Source organism: Ciconia boyciana, chromosome 2, assembly GCF_034638445.1.
Source record: "Ciconia boyciana chromosome 2, ASM3463844v1, whole genome shotgun sequence".
NCBI classification, from domain to species: Eukaryota; Metazoa; Chordata; class Aves; order Ciconiiformes; family Ciconiidae; genus Ciconia; species Ciconia boyciana.
In genome coordinates, this window is record NC_132935.1 from 146,787,463 (window position 1) to 146,809,758 (window position 22,296).

At 36.7% G+C, this 22,296-nt stretch overlaps 1 protein-coding gene across 2 annotated transcripts in view; it reads left to right on the plus strand.

Annotated features, from left to right (window-relative positions):
- The window catches only part of CACNB2 (calcium voltage-gated channel auxiliary subunit beta 2), a 261,310-nt gene that overhangs the window by 215,026 nt on the left and 23,988 nt on the right, over positions 1–22,296 (plus strand). For both annotated transcript variants that reach the window (XM_072854405.1, XM_072854406.1), the window contains exons 4-10: positions 1,876–1,998; positions 6,426–6,562; positions 8,359–8,435; positions 12,344–12,477; positions 15,937–16,017; positions 16,333–16,391; positions 19,498–19,607. In XM_072854405.1, the coding sequence (XP_072710506.1) occupies positions 1,876–1,998; positions 6,426–6,562; positions 8,359–8,435; positions 12,344–12,477; positions 15,937–16,017; positions 16,333–16,391; positions 19,498–19,607 (721 nt within the window). The remainder of the gene's footprint in view (positions 1–1,875; positions 1,999–6,425; positions 6,563–8,358; positions 8,436–12,343; positions 12,478–15,936; positions 16,018–16,332; positions 16,392–19,497; positions 19,608–22,296) is intronic.

The window sequence follows — 22,296 nt, forward strand, 5'->3', positions numbered from 1 at the left end:
GGGATTTTTGGTAATCAGAAAAATATAGGACGATTTTTGGTTTCAGGTATTTGGGTTTGCTGTCAGGAAGTAGGGGATACATTTTCATATCCTTTTTTTGAGAATAAGTGGAAGCGATTCCTTACATAGCAAATGAGATCTATTTTTTTGCTTGTCATCTCAGCAAAATACCATATTTTTAGCCAAGCCGAAGTGATGATGGACACCAACTAATAAAGCTAAAATTGTTGTCTGGTAGAAGTTTTAGTATATTTTAAGATGAAAAGTTATGTCACGCCTTCCTCAATCACTCGTGAGCACCTCTGAGACTCAGTTCACATCTTTAAAAATATTTTACCAGCCATGATGTATAGGGACTTCAGACTAGATCATAAGAGCAGTGTGGAGGATTTTGGGGTGGGCTAAAAATTTAGCCTGGGGTAGGACAACGGTGGGTCCCAGGGATACTGTGTGATATCCTCTGTCGGGAGAGCAAGCTCAAGGTGTTGTTTGGCATAGAATAAACCAGAATAAACATCTGAGAACAAGGTTGTACATCCAAGAAAAGGAAGCCCTCTATAGCTATAGGCTGGGCTGAGCTGGATGGCAGCTTTTACTACCTGCTTAACCGTACCGTGCAGAGAGGTGTTCAGCACCAGTGGGGCTTGGAAAGAGAAGCTGTGCAGGAGGCTGGAGGGTGGCTGGGGGGCCACAGGGGCCACTGACTCTTCTTGCAACTGCTTCTTGAAAATAAAACTTGTGAAAATCCTGTAACTCACCGATACCAACTACCAGTATAGGTTGTAGTATGAATTGTGGGCACCAGCAAATCTCTCTGTGGCTGGTATTCGGTAACAACCTGATGATCCGAGGGCACGTTACCACACTCTCCGAATGGCTCTGCAGTGAGATGTCTTGCTCAGGGGTCACTGGCAGCCACTGGCACCGCTCCTTCTAAATTGTAATTTCTCTGGAGACGAGGTGGGGGCTGGCACGTGCTCCTTTGTAGCGTGAGGTACCTCTGAGCAAGCATTGCGGCAGAACTGCAAGTTCCTAGGGACATTCAGCTCAGCCAAGGAGGATGTATTTAATTTTTAGGTCCATCCAGGGTTAGGCAACTGCGTAGTGCCAATGTTGAGATCTCGGGTTTGAATATGAATGCCTAAAAAAGTGCCTCATTCTTCTTACAATTCTTCCTTCTGTAGGCAGTGGAGCCAAATTACAATAGGTTTGGCCATTATACCATGCTTTAATTTAATGACTTACTTTGAAATGGTATACTTAAATTCTCATTATTATACAAATTTATATTATATCTCTTTGTTTATTAGCAAAGCATAGTAAACCATTGCAATTTAAACTTCAAGTACTAGTAACCTGAAATCTGATTCCCTTGTTCTCATTCCCTTCTGAATTTGACAAGGGCCCAGTAATTGCCATGAAAGCAGGACAAAACACTCCATGCAAATTCAAGCGCGCCTCTTAAAAATACTACAACACAAGTGTGAGGCGTGACCACCTCAGTACAGGACTGTGGTTAGAAATCTCTAATAAATCTTAGCCAAATGAAGATGTGCTGTGCAATGCCATTGTAACTGAGCATAGTATATGGATTGCCAACTGTTTTATGATTACTGATTTGACTTATCCCAAATTAATTCAGAACACTAGTAGCTAGATAAAAATCTTTTATTCTATCAAATGTGTTGATATTAAATAACAACAGGTAAGTAAACATGACGCTTCATAATGTTTTACGTGGATGTTTTGAGTGTTCTTTGTAATTGTTATAATTTTAAAAAGATAATTTTCAGAAACCATCGTCTGTGTGTGCGTTTGTACATATGCACGTGTTTGCAAGGGAAATCTTCATGCTGTTTATCTTTTGTCTTGCAGACAAAACCTGTTGCATTTGCAGTTCGGACAAATGTTGGGTACAGTGCAGCTCACGATGATGATGTTCCAGTCCCAGGCATGGCCATCTCATTTGAGGCTAAAGATTTTCTTCATGTTAAAGAAGTAAGTAAAACTGAAGGAGGAAATGAATCTCACTTTAAGGGTCTATTTGAGTAATAGTGCTACTATTTATTAACATTAAGGTAATGCTTCACATTGTCAAACCACTATACAAATGTTATATAAATAAGGTAACTGTATGTAAGAAATTGGATGTTCTTTGAAATACTATTCTCATAAAAGCAATGGCACAAATTCCTTACAATCAAATTAATGAAGTTTGGAAACCAATTCCTTTTCTTCTCTAGTAACTTTAAAAATCTCCATCTGCATATTCAAAGATATAATACCTGTGGGTTTTACCATTCTAGAACTCTGAGGTTTCATTGTGATTTAGCAGTCAAGCGTTGATTCTCTTTTACTTGTGTGACTTAATCTCAAAAACCCCAGAATCCTTAGGTCTCCTTTTTTTCACTAAAGTTACTTCCCTGGCACAGACAATATTTTGTTGTTAACAGTTACATACTGAAGAACTGACATGATAACTTTAAAGATGCACATAGCAACTGTCAAAAAAGGCACTTTGTGTTTGCTGCATTGGTTTTCTTTTCCTGTAGTTTTGCTTTGAAAATTTTCAAGCTTTATGGCTTCAAACACCTAAACTCTTGTTCTTTCTCTGCTCCTTGCAAGACAGTCCAAAGCAAATAACTTGGTAACTTTCCCATACAGCCTTTCCTTAGCAGCGTGCTGCGCCCTTCTGAATGATTCCCTCATTTTACAAGATTTCCCAGCTTCTGGTCGTATTCCATTGTGTTTTGTCACAAAATGGTCCATCTGGAAATAGAAATTTATAGCAGAAGAACTAGAAAGTTAGCTTAAGGATGGGAGCAACTTAGCCATGCATTTGAAATTATATGTTTGCCCCATTTTAGATTGTTGAAAAATCCCTCAGTAGTTATGATTGATGATGCACAATGATTCTGCTAGTGCACGTGCTTTGCAGAAGCAAGAAGCATTCCTAATACACAGGTGGAAATACAGGTGGACAGAGTCTAAGGAAACACAAGAAATGGACTTTTAATGCCTTTATACTGATGACTAATGATCATAATTTTCCTTATATATGAAACACCAAAAAAAGGGGGATAATTTGGAGTCAAACTGTATATAGTGAAGAAAATAGGTTTTCTGTCTGATGATAGTGCAAAAGAATTGCTCTGCTCTGTCTTGTGACCAAAGTAGGGATGAGCAGGCACAGAGTCCTGGCAATAGAAAACCATCACCATTCTCTGGTGAGTCTGGAAGCCCTGGAAGATACAGCTAAGTTTGGTTAGATTAAATGATTTTGTGTGGTCATCTATTCCATCTGCATTTCAAACAAACTGGTAATCTCAGACTTCACATCAAGTCTTTCCCCTGTTTCCATATGAACCAGAAACACAGTGCTAGCAGATTTTCTGTTAATAATTTATGCTTTTTTCCTCACAGCACAACTTAGACTCAGATGTAAATATGAGTGGAAGATAATGAGGAATAAAAAGTTTCCTGAACTTTTCTGGATCTCCAGAAATGCCTTAAAAGGAAACTTAGCTCAGCTGAGTTGTTATATTGTCTGTGGCTGCATGTAGTGCTGAGGAATGAAAATATAGATTAAAATGCTGCTGTTCTTGCAGCTTCAGGTGCAAGAACAGCCACTCTGTGCTAACTGCCTTTAAAAATATCTGGTTTTCTCCCTAAGCAGTTAAGGAAAGTTGACTGTCTAGTGGTGCTAGGCCAGAGCTGGGTTGTGGAAGGGACCCTGCTCCTGGGCCAGGTGCACCGCTGGGATGGAGAGGTGGGAAGGGACCCCCAAAGAGTCTGACTTGGACTTGCTGGTCCTGCGTTTGGCAGCGGCTGTTGTGTCTGGGCAGGTTGAACCTCTTCAGGAGGGTCGCCTGAGGAGCAGCCCTTCCCTGCACAGCCACAGCCTCCCCTTCCTTGTTCTGTGGCCGTGCCCTGCTCACTCTCCAGGGTTCTGTGTCCCACCAGATAATTTTGGTGCTCCCTGTAGTTGATGCTGGGAGAACTGAAATGTCCAAAATGTAATTATTTATGCAGATGAAAAGTAAAAACACATATTTGACTATAAAATGCAGTGTTGCTTTTATATTTTATACCTAACTGGTTGCTAGAAATAAGGAAATCTAAGTTAATCTCCAATAACTTTTGCCTGCATAGTAATGCCGTATCAGATCAATGCTGTCCTCTTCTTGTCTGCGAGGAGTGTTCTCCAGTTTGTACTGCTGAGAGGGCTCAAACAAGAAAAACCTCAGTTCAAAATGTACATGGGCAATGGTGAAAAGTACTGCAGTGATTGAGTGTGAGGGAAATTTATTTTCATTATTAGGTTGCATTCATTAAAACTCAGTACATATAAAGACGAAGGATTCCTTCCTGCATGAAGAAGCATGCACTACATCATAGTAACTCCTGAATCTTTTGGGGCTTTAACACATGGCCATAATTCTGCTTTGCATTTAATTAATATTTGTGTTTCCCTTAATGCTCCATGCACAGGTGAATTACAGAGAATCGCTCACCCCATCCAGTACCTTGAGAGCTTGACACCTTGCTACCAAGATTTCCACTATTGCTTTTTAAAATTAGCAAGTATTATGTGTGGTATTATTTACTTATAAAAGTATCTTATCCTCCTTTTCATATACTGACATGGCTTTTAGATTTGAGACTGCAGGATTGAATTCCAGATGCCTTTATTTTTGTATGAAGAAAAAAATCCTATGGATTTGCATTTCTATCATTTAGAATAAAATTAGTGTTCTTGCGTAGTAGTCTGTTGTACTATAGGACAGTATAAAAAAGTAGTGGCTGTTCAGATTTTTATTTAATGGTGTTTTTTAAGTATCTATCTCTTCCTTCTACCAAGTTAATGATACTACTTCTGCAGACTTCATGTATACCATAGAGCAGATCCATATAATAGCAACCTCCATTGCTCAGCTGCTATAGTCTTCCTCCACCTGTGTTGTCCTACAACATATTTTAAATGCACATGCATATTTTTAGTTAGCATTTTGCAATGAAAGGTTATGATTTTAATAATATGTTTCAGTCTAATACAGTTTTGAGAAACTGCTATTCCAGATTAGCTCCCTATTAAATGTTGGTATTCTTACTCATAAAGGCATCCCATTGGATGAATGTTATAGATCCCCTTATATTTTATGAGCTCAAAAGTGTGTTTATTTTAATCTTTATTTTTTGTTAGCTAAATATCTTAAACTTTGTTTCAAGCATCACAACATTTCTATAGTAGCTAAAATGAAGGATAATACCGCAATTTAGGTTGTGTATCATTGATACACCAATGTTGTATTCTCAGTGAAATGAATTCCTTTTTATGGGAGCCCACACATTTTACATGTTTTACTCCTAACTGTACACTTGTTAAAACTACTTATTAAATAATTAAACATGCACTATAATATCTACATTCATAGCTTCAGATTCAAGAAGGCAACTTCTCTTCCCATTCAGATGTTCTCTTACAGTTTCATAAATAATCCAAATTATCCAAAATTCATATTTGATGGTAGTTATTCCCATGGAACTCCTAGAGTATTGCATACAGGGCCATACATAACAGTGATGTATTCTCATCCAAACATGGTGAATAAATAATAAAGGAAAAAGCAAATAGTTCTGCTCTACAGTCCTCTGCAAAACAAACAAACAAAACCCCCTGTGTGTGTATGAATAAATATTATTAGAGTAGTCATTAACTCATATTTCATATAGCTGAAAATCAGTCAATTGGACTATCTTATGCATTTGCAGAATTGTAAGGTTTTTTAGTTATTTAGAGATATCCATTCCTTGTGGATCTATCACTGTATGTTTAAGATGCAGGTCACATGAGCTGTATGCAGTAGAGCATATATAAGCAATGGAATGTAGTCGTATTTCAGAAGATTTTAGTGAGTTCAGAGAAGCGGGGGAGTTTGAGAAGTAGTATTTTTTATTTTAAATCGAGAACTGAATATAATGGAATAAGAAAAATAGATTATTACAGAGCTGTAAAAGTTGTTGCAGTGGGTAGGCGCAGATCAGAAGAAATCTCTGGTGTCCACCAAGGAGAAACATCAAGGGAGAACAAAAGCAGCTCTCATGCATGAGGAGAAAAGACTGTGAAGTAGGAAAAAATAAAGATGGTGAAATGGGTGGAAATAACAGCCAGGGAGAATCATGAAATCTATGAGGGAAGGTTTCTGCTTAAGTACTGTAGTATTTTAATAATTTGCAAGGTGTAATTATTTTAATGTATTTCTGAATATTACCACAATTCTTCATTGCCATAACAACACAGTACAGTGATCAACTGCAGGGAAGAATTACATAAAATGGCTTAGCTGCAAATTAAAAATAATAACAAAATGATCCCAAATACAGTAATTTCTTAGTACATGACTTTTTTTTTTTTTTATCTGTAGAAATTTAATAATGACTGGTGGATAGGACGGTTGGTAAAAGAAGGCTGTGAAATAGGATTCATACCAAGCCCAGTCAAACTAGAAAACATGAGGCTGCAGCATGAACAAAAGGCAAAACAAGGAAAATTCTACTCCAGGTAATAACAACAGATCATTAAAAATAGTAGCATTGACTGTGACACAACTTGGAAGTTAATGCTGTGTATGCTATAGTTCTCTTTAATTATTGTAATTGGCAGCTACGAACATTTTGAATCAATGAAGGAAGTAATATTTATTTATATAATTAATGTCATTGCCATTTGAGAGAGAAAGTAGATATTTAGATTGGTGGTCTGTGGTAGCCTACAATGGCTATTATTTCATTTTATTTTCATAAAATATTTGCAAATATACATTGCAGTTAGTACATTTACTACGTGCAAGCACGATTTTTTACTTAAAAATCGATCTCCCTAAATTGTTTAGCATTTGTTACTTGTTTTCATGATCTTGCAATTTCTAAACACTTTTAAAGCTGATTTTAGAAATTGCAGAAAATGTTACAATGAATTTATTTGTAAGCTGAAGCCAGTGCCTGTTAGTTAGCTCTTAGGGAAAAAAATGTTGTGGTCTTGTCAAATTCATTGCCTACAAATACAGCTTTTAGGAATACTGCATTTTACTATGGAAGTTTCATGTCAAGTCATTTGTTGTCTCTGACTGCAGCCACCAGTCAAAATAGAGATTTAGTATCTAAATGTATTGAACAATACTGCGAGATGGTAATAATGCCATCTTTACTGTAGAATTCAATTCTTAATAAAGTAGTTTTCCAGTAAACATTAACACATGTGGAAGCAAATGCCACTTGCTTCCCTTCGGGTATACAGGAAACAAATATTTCCAGTACGTCTGAGCGGGATGGAGCTGGAATTGAGAAAACATCTGGGAAACATTTGGAAAGCCAGAAAGGCTTTCTTACTTCAACAGGAAGGGCATCAGGGTTTGAAGAGCATGCCTATGCTAGGAGGAGACCAGGATGCTGCAGTGCTTGGCCGCATTTGCCAGCTGTGAAATGCCTTTGCTATGAGTGTGCTGTTCTCAGCAGGGGGATGTCAGGTTCCTTTTTCCTCTCATGACGCTTCTGATACAGCCAAACCTGACCCAGTGATTCGGTCCATTTCCAAATTGTAAAGGCTTCCATTCTCCAGAAGTTCTCGCTGGAGATAACACTGTCCTATGCCACAAGTGCATTTACTTAGTGCTTATTAATATTTTAAGATGGAGAAACTAGAAACTAGTACTATCACGTGAATTATTTGAAGAGTGAAATAGCCTTTCTTACATTCTTTCAGTGCTTTTCTCATTATGGTAACTGAAATAAAATGACCAGAAATATTGTTTCATTTTCACAACTTGGATAGGTTTTCACAAAGCAGAACTTGACAAAACCCTAGACTGCTTTATCTTCGTTTGACAGACTTTTTTTCCCAAGTGCTACCTGTTATTGAGACAGGAAAAGAATTTGTACTTTAATTAAATTGAAAAGATGTTAGGCAAACACACTATCAGTTTCACTAGGGAGCTATCTTCTGTTAAAGGAAACAGATATGCTCACTGGCTTAAAAATTAGTCTTAGTAATGAGTAGTAATATTAATAATTATATATCAGTAGCCATATTAATAGTTGGATCACACTAAGATCATGAGGTAATGAGAGCATATGCAGCAGAATGAAGTTGCACAGCAAAACAAGGAGTGTGATTGATGTTTGCAGTTCCTCAGTCCTCAAAATGTACACACATTTTGTGTAAGATGTATATTTTATACCACTGCCAGAAATACTGTTTGTCTCTTGGCTAGCAGCTCATTTAGAAGGCAGGTAATACATAAACTAGAATGAACATTGAGAAAGCTATGAAACGTCAAACTAATTTGTGCTTTACTCCAGTAAATCAGGAGGAAACTCTTCATCCAGTTTGGGTGACATCGTTCCTAGTTCCAGAAAATCGACGCCTCCATCATCTGGTGAGTAGGTCATGAACCCTTCAGTTTATGGACTCATGCACCTAGTCTGTTAAAATGTATGTGCAATTAGTCCTATTTTTTTTATTCCTTGTACTACATAGGTATAAGGTTGGATGGTTGCATTGCCCTATAAGGCTGGTTTGGGTAGGTTTGAAGTAAGGGAGTCAATGCCAGCAAGTTCAGGCAATGATAAGGCTGTTAACAATCCACAAAATTCCCTCTTTGCTTGTACCATGGTGTTTTATAGCAAAGACATAATCAAATTATGAGACTGCGTTGCAGTAGGATAGTTTTGGTCTGGTCTAAGCACTCCTGCTGAACAAGAAATACCTTCTGGCACAGGAGAAAAAGCAGCAATAAGAATAAAAATTCCCAAGAGCTTTCTGCAGTAGCATCAAGAACGGCATTATTTTATAGTAACAGGAACTTTCAGTTTCACAATTCTGATAATGAGGATGTGCTTCACATAATTCTAGCATACTGGATATTTTTTGCCTTTTGTGACAAATTTTTCACAAATACTCTTTTGTATTTAGAGCATCAACAGAGAGATTTAACTTTAGTTAGGTTGGATTCAAGAGGTATGAAGTAAATACATGGCGAGCTGGTGGAGGAAACTGGCATTAGCTCCTTGAAAAAAGCATAGCAGAGTACCAAAAAAAAAAAAAAAATTCTACTAAATTCAGCTGCTGCATTGCTGGATGTTTTATCTTCTCTCCTGAGAGAGAAAATGTACATTTTGAATACCCAAAATCAGAAAATATTAATGAATGTTGCTAGTGCCTTGTCTACTGAGGCAAAGATGTGTATTTTCCAGTCATATTAGTTTATATGGTGCCTGGTCTACAGAGCAGGCATCTTAAAATGATCCTGAAGATTTTAAAGTATTTATGTGGACATTAAGAGAGAGACAGAGGAATTCAATCAAGTTATGATAGTAGCTTCATTTGATTAAATTAATTGAAAAATATAGCTGTCTTTCTTGTGAAACCATGAATTTGTAACAACGAACTTTATTACAATTGCAGTTTGTTTACTAAAATTCCACATAAGTTCCCTACCTCCCTTTTTTTTGGAAAATGTATTTTTAGCTTACTGATGTGTGTCCATCACAAGTCTGTAGAACACACCTTAATCTTTTATTTTACGATTACTTTAAACTGTCATATTTACTGTTAAGGCCCACTTGTTCAATGTCTGCATTTTTGCAGTAGAAAGTGTCCATGGACCTATGTTGTAATTTTATAGTTAGAGCATCTGAAATGCTATAAATTTTTTTTTGTATCCTAAAAACACTTGGTCAGCAGAGCATGTGAAATTTTCAGAATGTTGCACAGAATTTAGAGGTAAGAGAACGGGCAGCCTACTTAGGTTACCAACTGACTGATTGCTACCGATGCTGTAATTTTCATTGCATTGAGTCATTTCTTCAGACTGTAGTTTTCAGAAACCTGTTTTTCTGGAGAAGGAAGAAAGTCTGGTTACATTTATTTAGTTACATTGAAGGTTTGGAGAATATTTATACACATTAGCTTATTCTGTGGTCTTAAGATTTTGGGTCTGCAGTATTTTTTTTTGCTTATCTTAAGACATCCCAAGAAGGGTGAAAGAGGCATAGTTTGTGACTAACACAAGAACTCAAGTAACTTTGAAGTACAGTTCAATTATTCCCAGACGTCCTCTTTTTGAAAGTATAATAAATGAAAAATACATAAATTATTTAATGAGTTGAAGAGATTGTAACTGAATAAGTTAACTTCATTTTTTGACTTTGAGTCGGGGATTTTTTATTCAGTATACAGTAGTGCCACAGAAACAAAAAAACCCAAACAAGATGAAGAACCAGTGAAAAAAACAAATGAAAAGGAGGCTCATAGCCATTTAAATAATCAGTATTATATTGATGTAATAATCAATCCATACAGTCCTCATGGGCCACCAAACAGGATGAGGATAATGGTGAAAATGACTTTGAAAAAAACCCAATGAAGTAAAGATAATTAACAGTAAAAGAACTAGCACAGAAGATGTTACATAATGTGAAGACTGAGAATGAAAAAAGGAGATACTGATATCTAGCTGATCAAATGCTGCATTTCTTTTTTACAGGAAAAACCTAACAGCCCTGATTTTTCTTTACTGATTATTTTAGTTGAACATAGAACTGAAGGAGTTTTAATATGCCTTATTATGAGTGATTTATAGCATCTGTGCTGGCCTGTATTCAAGAAAAAGATAATATGTTCTTTTTATACTTATGAAGAGGATGAAGGAACAGTGTTGCTAGAAGAAAATGTTACGTGATTTCTGTGGCTGTTTTTAGGAGCAGGAGTGTAGAAACAGGGTGCAGATCTACTCACAGGCTTTCCTGGCAAGGGTAGCCTCAAAGGCACAGTTCTGTAACTCAAGGATTGTCAAGCATCATGGCATTAGATCTGCGGATAATTCAAATGGGAAAATATACTTTACTCAAACAGAAGAGATCACTGTCCCAGGTGTCTCTTAAATCAGTAGCTGCACGTAGGCTTGACAGAAATATTTATTTATTGCATAATTTAATAGCACATGCCGCTGTATTAGTCGATGTCCCACTCATCAAGCAGCTGAAAGCAAGTCACTTAGGTGGTTTCATAATAGTTTGCAATGATTACATATGGGTTTGGATGAAGTCAATGCAAACGATACTGCTTACAGATCTATTTAGAGTTAGATTCAGTTCAACATAATGGCAGGGCAAGATAAGCATGTGTTATCAGTGTGTGTCAAGAGGTGGGTAAGATCTTTACACACAAAGGTGGCATTGTACAGCATGTTTGTGGATCACTTTTGTGTATGTACGTGCTTTCTGAAGACAAATTTAATACATTACTTAATATCAGGATTGAGCATTGTACACAAGAAAGCTTTTTTTTTTGTTTTGTTTTGGATGTAGTTAGCAGGTATCTGTTGGACTCAGCATTCAGGATAACATGGCTTTTCATTTTGAAAATGTATTTATTTCTGAGTCCATGATGATTTTTGCTTAAACTGTTGTTACTTACTTGCTAAAGAGGGTAAATACTTTATATGTATGGTATAAGTGTTGTGTGCTGTATATTCTTTTGGGGTAAAGGTTGAAAAGCAGTGGTTTATTGTATTCACTTCCATTTTGCCCTGCCTACTTCCTCACTCTTTACAACAGGATCCAGGTCTCTGAGACAAGCTGGGATCAATTTCCTTTCTTCTGCTACCCATTCTTTTTAGTTTTCACTATTAGTAGGTCTGCTTTTATTATTTCTAATAAGTGTATCTTATGACTAATGTGCATTTTTAGTTAAAAGGGTTAAAAATGCCAATTGTAGTCCACCCTGAGATAAATGTAGATATTATTGTACCAGTATCAGGCTGACTCTGTCTTCAAAAAGTGATTCTTCTGTTCTTAATTTCCTGTAGACATGCTAGTGACGTTTCAAATTTCAATTGATGATACCCATTTTGAATTAGTGTTCATTGCTATAAAATAATTCAAAAGTTGTTGGCCAAGTTCTGTTGTTTACATTGGTGAAAGTCTTCTCTATTCCAGTAAACTAGTTTGGATTTACACTGGTATAACAAGAAAGAACTTGGCAGTTGCTCTGTTTTGTAAGAGTAATTCTGTGTATGTCTGATGTAGCTGTGTAAAAGGGGATCAGAGGAAAATGTTATAGTAGCTGTTACAGATTGCCTTCTGTCTTCTAATCCTAATGTACTGCACCTTTAAATTTTTCCCTTTGTTTTATTGTGTTTTGTACTCATGGTTGATTTTTAAATTTTTATTTATTTATTTATTACTCTGGACAGTTTTATTTTTCTTTACCTGTTATTTCCTTTTTAACCTATCTTTACTTTCCCTGTCATCTGATAATTCTGAATTGTTTGTCTGTATATAGCTATAGACATAGATGCCACTGGCTTAGATGCAGAAGAAAATGATATTCCAGCAAACCATCGCTCCCCCAAACCCAGTGCAAACAGTGTAACATCACCCCACTCCAAAGAGAAAAGAATGCCCTTCTTTAAGAAGGTAACACCGACTTCCAAGCTCCCATCTGTCCACCTGCTCACCTGCACTGCGTCACATTTCTAGTCCTGTTAACTGTCTGCGTCCTTTGACAAGCCAATAACATGCATGCTTTGTTGTTCTTTGTTTCTTTTCCATGCTGCTGTAGCTAAGCAGAAGCAGAAATCGGTAAGTTTATATCGGCATTACCTGTGTTTATCCTGCCACTGGCATCATTAGCATTATTACCCCAGATTAACAACGCAGCTATTCTAGAATTAAGGAAGAGATATATCGAGCTGTTAGCGGATTCAGTACAAGAAAACAAACAGTCCCAAGTTCAGTGCATCTGTGAAACTCTGCTACAGTACTTATCCTTTTTGATGGAATAATAGGACACACTTAGAAGGCCTTCTAAAAGTTTGAGAAATGTATTTCTAACAAATCCATATAGTTCACCTCTCTAGTGCATGTTTATTCTTTCCATCTGTATCTTTCTCAAGTTTTTTTTTTTTCCTTATAACTCAGTCTATTGAAATAATTATTGGAATCTAATCAGATACTCAGATTGTACTTAGAAAACAAATAGTCAAAACCGTTGTATTTTTAATTTAGTTAGTATTTAAACTTCTAATTCACTAGGTGCAAAATCGGCAGGTGAACAAGCCGGGTGGAAAACCGCAGACTTCTTTTGGCAGTTTACCTTGAGTTTTCCCTGTTGTCATGTATAAATTATCAGCCAAATGTTCTTGCCATCCATCAGTCAGACTTTCTTAGTATCTCAGCTATTGGAAATGGTGCTGGTGGTTCCCAGGAGGGCCAATGTCTCTCCGTAGATAACCCAGATAACTACAGAATTATGCAATTGGCATCCTGTTATAGCAAACTGCAATACATTTCTAGGATCTTTGCTGGTATAAGTTATCAAGACATTAGGTAGCTGCCAAACTATGCAGTGAAATACCACATTTCTACTCTTTTTTTTTTTTAATCTTAGTCTTCATAGCTCTTATTCATTTGTTTTTAACCACTCACTTAAATCTACAGGTAACAACAGACTGTTATAGTGCTTAGAAACAGTGCCAAGTGACACTGTTGCCATTGCTGTGCATGGTCTCATGTTTAGTAAAGAAAACTTTTTTTCTCTCTCTTTTTTCTCCTTGATCTCTTCGAAATAATATTGGATCCTTCTCATTTCCAAAGTCACCAGTATTTGCTTCAGTAGGGCCTGTTAAGTACCGTGTTATTCACAGCCCGCTATGGAAATCAACACCAGTTTCTTGCTTCTGAGTAATTTCTTATTTAATCATATTTATAACCAAATATAAATGCTAAGGAAGAATAGTACATGTTGACATGTATTGGATGCTATCTGCATAAGCATCTTTTGAAGATGCAGCTTCTAGATGAACCACCTTGGACCTGGATGGTGGCTAGTCCCATCTCTCTGTTCATTCTGTGGTGCCTCTTTTCTTCTGTATCAGAATCATTACTGGTTATATTGGTTTTTGTAATGCTGACACTTATAGTAAATACTGGCTGGGCATCCCAAACTAATAATACATAGTCAAACCACTGAACAAAAGCCATATGGTCAAAACTATGCTAGTCTGTATTCCTAGTTCATATTCGAACTTGACTCTGCAAGTGAAAGCTGTATAGCTCAGTGCCAGTTCCTTAGAAAATATTAGATTCTCTAATGCTAAATTAAAGAACTTTAATGCTTCCATTAGATAACTTTTACTCAGTTTTCTGCTGACAGCTTCATTACTTCAAGCTGTAAAGATCAGAGAAAAAAACCCGCCTGTTTCCCCAGAATAGATTTTAAAAATATCCCATATTCCATCAAATAAGGTAATTTCTGTGCTTTCCCTAATTTTCAAATAGCTGGTTAACTTCTAGCAGTAATACCTTTGGTTGAGTCAGCCACATTAAGACAAAGATCTGTTGCATTAGGACGCTCAAGCTATAAGCACTTACACGTCTGTAATGATTTTTTCTTAAGATCTGTCTCTAATATGCTTATCAGATTATTAGTAACATTAGCAAGAACAGTGGAGGGCTGCATTTTGATACTGGCACAGCATAATTGCAGGGTTTTGCTTTGAAATGTGTTGAGTCAGATTCTGCACTGTGTAAAACAAATTCATTTCACATGCTTATGATGCCTTGGGCACTAGTGTTCATTCTTATGTTACTAATTAGCTGGTGGAGCTACAGGTTAACAAAAAATAAGATAAATTACTTTGAAAAACATTCACAAAAATGTTTTCCATGTTTTAGACTGCTTTAGACTGCTGCTTGTGTAGCATTTTGTGCTGTCACTGTATTAATGTCTGTCTGTGTTTTTGTGTTTTGGAATGTATATAGTTATTTTAATGTTATTGTGAAACACCTTGGGATACCTTGAATACTGAAACAATGAGCAATGACTGTATTCTGTGATCTTGACTGATGTATTTGTACTATGTAGACATTTGAAAAATAGATCTGGCATACCTTTTTCCATATCACTCACACATTCCTGGGTTTGGATTTCAACCATTTTTTCCCCAAGACAAAGACAAACCAAACCCTCCCTTACAAACAAAAAACTCTTTCTGATAAGACTCATTCTTGGTGATATATATTGAATAGCCATTTATTAAAGGAAAAAAAACAGTTTAATTTGTTTATATTTTATTTCAATAACAATATAAAACTTTTTGCAATCTTTGGAAGCAGGCAATCCTTTTATCTTTGTATTTTAAAGTACTTTTTACAAATTGTGCATGATACATCAGTAAGTAGTTTGGTGAATATTGTACTAACAGAATCCATTCTTGGGTGGTGAGGGGAACTTCCCAAAGTGGAAGGATTGCTATCCCAAGCTCTGTTTATGAAAATTTTCTATAAATACTAACTTGATCAGTCATTATTTTGATTTCATTTGCAAGTGAATTGCAGATGCAAATGTGGAAGTCAGACTATGGGTGCCCCTATGGGAATTTGCAGTGGTGTCACAATGTTTTGTCAAGCAGTGGGCAGATCTGAACATAGAAAGAGGTGTGTTATGCTTTTCCCCTCCCTTTTTGTTTTATTTTTCTCCTTCATAATTTGCCTATGTCAAATTTTGGTGGGATACAGATGTCACAGCTCTAGAGTCAATCATTTCAAATCATTAACTATTGGAAATAACCTTTTCAATTAACCAGTTAGGAATTATGGAGTGGGACGTGAATGTCTCCAGAATAACAGTTTTGTAGCTATCCAGAGTAAATATGAAAACAGCAAGAAAACCAAAAGTCAAAGAAAAGCTTTTTCAAATGAAATCCCTGAACCTGTTATGTCCTTATCTTGTACTACCAGTTTTTGGGAAAGGTTAATGAATCCATGATTCCTGCGTTGGTGACATCACTGGAAATTCAGAGTTCCTAATATTGTAAGTAACGTGTAACACTTTCTCTAGGTGTTGCAATGCTGAAAGCTTTTTCTGTTTTGCAGACAGAGCACATCCCTCCCTATGATGTAGTGCCTTCTATGCGACCAGTAGTTTTAGTGGGGCCTTCTCTGAAGGGATATGAGGTAAGTGATCGTCGTGAATCGTTTTATTTTGCCAAAAATATTGTGCTTAATTTGGATTTGAAGGTTCAAAGGTAGTTAAGCTGAATAACATAATTTATATCATGGACAAAAATATAGACAGTTTTTACTTCTACCAGGTACCTGCTTACATGTATTTTATTTCATAGCAGAATTCAGATTAAGAATAAATTACTTACATTCCACTCATATTGTTCAGATATAAGATTTACTGTCAACTGTATTACATATTATTATTGGCATCAAGTATTATGAGTTTCCTATGTGATTACTAATTTTTTGTTTGTTTGCTTCTAGGTAACAGATATGATGCAAAAAGCATTATTTGATTTTTTAAAACATAGATTCGAAGGGCGGTAAGTACTTTGCAATGCAAATCTACTTGAGTTCAGGTCCTGTTTAGGTACTACCAGGTTCTTAAGAAATAATGACAATCTTGGCAAAATATGTGTAGAAAATTAGGAATGGCAGTTAATTCCTTGTTAAGTGGACTATAGTGCTTCCTTAGCAGAGCACACTGAGGCTGTATTGCAGTAGGAAGTATTCAGGAGTGTATATTTATTGAGAGTGGAAAAAAGGATGTCTTCTTGTTCATGAGTGACATTCATACTCTGGATTGGTAGATGTTTATCTACAGATTTAATAAATGTGTACTATTAAAAAAATCTTTTGTTTAAGTATTTTTTAAGTGATATCTCATCAATGCTTCCTGGGTTCTATACAAGCTGATGAGGGCCACTGTTCCACCTCAGCTCTAGCTGCTTACAGTGGCATCTAACTTGGAAAGAGTGATACAAGATTCAGACTATCTAATGTTATATGATTGTCAAACTCTTGATCCCTCAAGCTGGGAGCTAGGTTTGACAGTAGTGCTGGACTTTATAATAGGAAGTCTCAAAAGGATTGCTGGGGGCGTGTCAGTCCCCCACTTTGCTGAAATATGGCCACCCTTGGTAGCAGACAGGCTGCATTTTGCTGGGTTTTGATCTGAGTGCTGTTACAGCCTGTCCCCTGCAGCATACTCGGCAAGGTCCAATATGATTTGTATTTGAGCCTCCAGGCATTACTGTAGTACAAATGTCAAATGATAATCCATCTCTAAAAGCAGTGGCATGTTCTGTAATTCTAACATCATGGACCCATGGACCAGAGACATCAGGTGGATTCTCCATATGTAATTATATTGCTACTGGATCAGGCCCCAGATTAATATGTGCTAGTGGGTTGACATTTGGGGGGAAAAAATGAGAAAACGGGAAGGTTTTCTTATAATATCTGTAACTTCAATGAATGTTCTATTTAGTTTGGAAGTGGACAGAGCAGTAACACTATTCTGTCTGTCCTGGTGCTGTCAAACTTTCAAGAGGGAGCTTGAGGTTTTCTGTCAATAGCTTCAGCTCTTTAAAATACTGGACATTGTGGTTTAAACTGTTGGATTTTCTCAGTCAGAATTATGATGTTGAGACCTAACCACTTAGTAGTCCCTCTTTATATTAGTCAGGGTTGTCAAATCTTAGATATGTACCTTCAGAATTGGAAGTTAACAAAATAGTGAGTGTCGCAAGCAGAAGAAAGTTGTTGCATCTTTATGTCTTAAAGTATTTTAGAGCATATCTAATTTTCAGTTATAGATCCAAGTGTGCCAGGGTGAATCCACAAATAATCTCAATACAATTGATGTCTATAGTAGCAGATTTGAAGCATCCCAAACTTCAGTAGCAATCTGAATTTGTACTCAAGGTCCTCAACAAATTTGTACAGGAGGTTCTTAGATTCATGCTACTGCTTTCACTGCCACTCTGCAATGAGTCCCCACTCTCATTGCAATTGTTTTGCTATGTGAACATACATAGCCTTTGTTTTGAGAGCAGACTTGTTCTTCCTGGTGTTACATATCTCAAAAGACATTAAAATGACCTTAAAAAGATGTTAAAAGATCTTAACATGAAAAATAGCATTTTTAGACTGATAAATCTAGCTTCGTTCAATATACCATAATTGCATTTGAAAAGGGAAAAATTATTTTCTATTGCATGTAGGAAGGAAGACTGTCAGGAAACAAAAAAAACCCCAAAACCAACAACAAAAAAAAAACCCAAAAAGCTATAAAAGTTTGTAGTGTTCATCAATTAGCAAATAAAGATAACTAATGAATACCCAAATTACGTGTTGGATTTCATTTTAAGACTAATGGCATTATCTCTGAGGAGCTGTGCCAGAAATCACAATCTTTGGTTATGTTTTTAGGTTAAGTTAAACCGTGCCTAAATTTCAAAAATTATGTTACTAATCAGTATTGTGCAAATAATTCTGTTTTTCTGTATTAACTTCTGGCTTTGTCACATTTTATAGGGTTTTAGATAAATATATACACATGTTGAGCTCATTGAGAAATGACCTATTTGGTTACATTTCAGCTGAACAGCATCTGACTGTGCTTGCTAGAGAGGAGCCCTCCCTGTTCTTAGCAAGTCCATTTCCTCCTTTTAAATTGCAAGTAAAATCATACAAGGAAGAACAAGGGAATATCATCAGTCTGATTTAACTCTCAGCACTGGAAAAATGTGACCCCTAAATCTCATTAGACCAGAAAGTTTGAAAGGGAATGTATCCAAAGGGTGCATTTTGACCCTGTAAAGCAAAACAAACTGAGTTAACTGTTTGCCTAGGAAGAAGAATATGCAGAAGGTTATGTAGCAGGTCAGTGCAAACAACTGGAAGTAACCACTTCTTTCTTGGCTTATCTTTTCTCATAAACACAAAACTGAGCCTGCCAGATACTCAGCGCAGAGTTTTCATTTGCTTGCTTCTCTGTGCTGCAGTCCACATTTTTGGGTGGCCAGCGTATTGCTGGATCTTTCTGCAAAATTATAGGTAACTCTTGCACTCTGTTAAAAAACATATGAAAGTAAACTGAACAATAAAAATAAGAGTTATATGGCTGTACTAGGTTCCCTGCTAAGTCTTACCTTTACCTGTTAACTCTGCATATCTCTATGTGTCTTACACATATGGTTAAAGTAAGCCAGGCTGTCCTTCAGTACCTTTCAACAAATTAATCAAAATTAGGGAAAGGAGTAACCAGCCTATTCATACTGGGGATACCAGTACAAAGTCTAACCACATCAGGCCTGGAGTCCCCAGGGAGGTCCCATCTTCTTGCAGCACGTCTCTGACGTCCTCCTGCCTCCCCTCTCCCCAGACACGTGTAGCTTTGCAGTCAGTGGTCATACTGCATTTTGGTGCAGAAAGGGGCATGTCTTCTCAATAGCTCTTGTAACAGTATTAGTTAGATAAAGTTTTTTCTCTGTTCACATTGTGCAAAGCATACTGTGCTGCTGAGGAGAACTTGTTTTCCTGTAGTCTTAGCCATCTTCTAGTGTTAAATGAGTATCTCTTTCTCCCTACATCCCTGCAAGAAAATAATGTTCTGTTCTATTTTACTGTATTTCATTTTTGCAGTATATCAATTACACGAGTCACAGCAGACATCTCGCTTGCCAAACGCTCAGTATTAAACAACCCCAGTAAGCACGCGATAATAGAGCGATCTAACACAAGATCAAGCTTAGGTAAGTACCTATAATGATACTATCTACAAACTGGCTGTAAAATACACTGCTCTCAATTCATATCTGTAAGCTAAAAATAGCCTTCTCTCTGCTGTGAGAAAATCACAATTCCCATAATTCAGAAATCCCGGCACTAGAAATCATTTTAAAATCACTACCAGATAAATCAGCACTATAAGAAGTTTTGGTTTATCCTGTTTATGTTGTTTTCATGTTTTGCTGTTTGCCTCAGTGGGGAGAAGTAGCCATCTGTAAGGTAAATAAAATCTGAAGATATGTTCTTCTGGGTAAATAGAAGTGATGGTTTCAGAATACCTGAAATTATATGGATATTATTGATATTATGCATTACCTTTGATAAGATTACTAGTAGTGATAGCTACTGATATTAGACCTGAAAAAAATTATTGAAGTACACATTTTCTGAATGTAATATCAGTTTAATGCTCAGGTTGGTACAAAAAATGAAGGATGGAAAAGGGGAGACCTTTATAAAAACTATATAGCTAGGTTCATGGCATACATACCTGTCATCTTACATGAGTCTTTTTGTACTGAAGCTTGTCCAGTTGTATAAGTAATTAAACATTTATTAGCCAGAAAGAAAAACAAGCTTAGCTGGGAAGATGTAACTAAACGTCACCATCTACAGTACAGCTGGTCACACTGAAGCTTGTCATCCCAAGGTGTCCTTAAACAGGAGGAGGTGGTCACTTTGGAGTCTCGGCTCACATGGACTGACTTCAGCCTTTCCTCTAGCATGAGGTGTATTATCTGAGATTCTGCTGCCACAGCTGGCTCATTCCCTGTGTAGGGACACCTGGAGGTAGCCAAGATGAATCCTACCAGGAGTCTACATACTTGTGTTAGGGCGCTCAGCTGAGATACGGGACACCCAAGTTCAAGTCTGTCGTGGTTTAAACCCAGTCAGCAACTAAGCACCACACAGCCGCTCACTCACCCTCCCCCCCTCAGTGGGATGGGGGAGAGAATTGGAAAAAAAAAAGTAAAACCTGTGGGTTGAGATAAAGACAGTTTAATAGGACAGCAGAGGAAGAGAAAATAATAATAATAATAATGATAAAAGAACGTACAAAACAAGCGATGCACAATGCAATTGCTCATCACCTGCTGACCAATGCCCAGCCCGTCCCCAAGCAGTGATCGTTCCCCCCAGTTTATATGCTGAGCATGACATCATATGGTATGGAATATCCCTTTGGTCAGTTGGGGTCAGCTGTCCCAGCTGTGTCCCCTCCCAGCTTCCTGTGTGCCTGGCAGAGCATGGGAAGCTGAAAAGTCCTTGACCAGTGTAAACACTACTTAGCAACAACTAAAACATCAGTGTGTTATCAACATTATTCTCATACTAAATCCAAAACACAGCACTATACCAGCTACAAGGAAGAAAATCAACTCTATCCCAGCCCAAACCAGGACAAAGTCCCTGCTCAAATACAAAAAAGGAGGAAGTTGAACTCGAATGTCCTGGATCACAGGTGAATGCTCCAGCCAGGTCTCTGTCTTTACAAGGCTGCAAATTTCTCTTAGTAGCCTTTGAGAGAGCTTGATTTCTCCTGAATACAGCATTGTATCTTGAAATCTTGTAAAATTTGTGGAACAGGAAAAGAATCTCATTCATCCTACTAAATGGGTTCTTTATCAGTTTTATAACAAAATTTCTGAGTACACATGTACTTTGACTGAGTATTTAACATTTGCCTAATACAGCTGTCCTTAGAATGAGCTTCTCTGCCTTAAAAAGTTTGACTTCCCTTTCTTGAAAATTTGCTTCTTAAAACCCTTGCTTTCAGCTATGTGGAGGCTGTGAATCTTTACTTGCAAATAGTCTGATAGCTTCCAAGTATGTCTTAATTTAAGTGTTTTCAAATATCAAAATGCAAGGTACTGTAACAACATAATGAATATCTTTAAATACAAGAATATTCTTCTATATGAATTTCAGTCTTGCCACCAAAGTCTATTTAATAATCTAATGAAAAGATAGTGTCACTTGTTTTGAATAGAACTGAAAATTGGTAATAAAGATAGAGGTCACCCACTCGTGGAACAAACAGAGCCATGGTGATTAATTTCCCAACCTAAACATCAAAGCATGTGCAATAATGCACAAATATATGCAGCAGTAAAAAGCATATTAACTATTCCTCATGCTAAAATATTTTCATGTATGTAAAACAGCTATCACAAAAATTCATACAGGAGAAAAAAAATCTATAAGAAGTAAATGCAGCCCAGTCGTGTACACCTTTATCTCATGGTAACCTTACCCTTAAGAATGTAAACATCTTTTCTTGGGGTCAAGGTATTTTTTTGATAGATGTATTTAAAATGGAAGTTCTCACAGAACCTCCGTTGGAGACACCCAAAAGATGACAGTGATTATGTATATATGTAAATATGTGGATAGATAGATATGTCTTGTAACAGGCCTATTATTATTACCTAAGATTTCCTGCTACATATCAGGTTTTCAGTTGCTTGTAAATGTTCTAAATATTAACTGATTTATAAAATCATTTTGAATTATCTTGGGAAATATTTGTTAGAGCAACTAGGTCATTTTAAGGGCAAAAATTAATTCTACCTCTGTTAAAATATTCTCAAAACCTTTTCTTTCAGAAGCTGTAATAGTCCCATACTTCTAATAATCTAGAAGGGTTTTGAA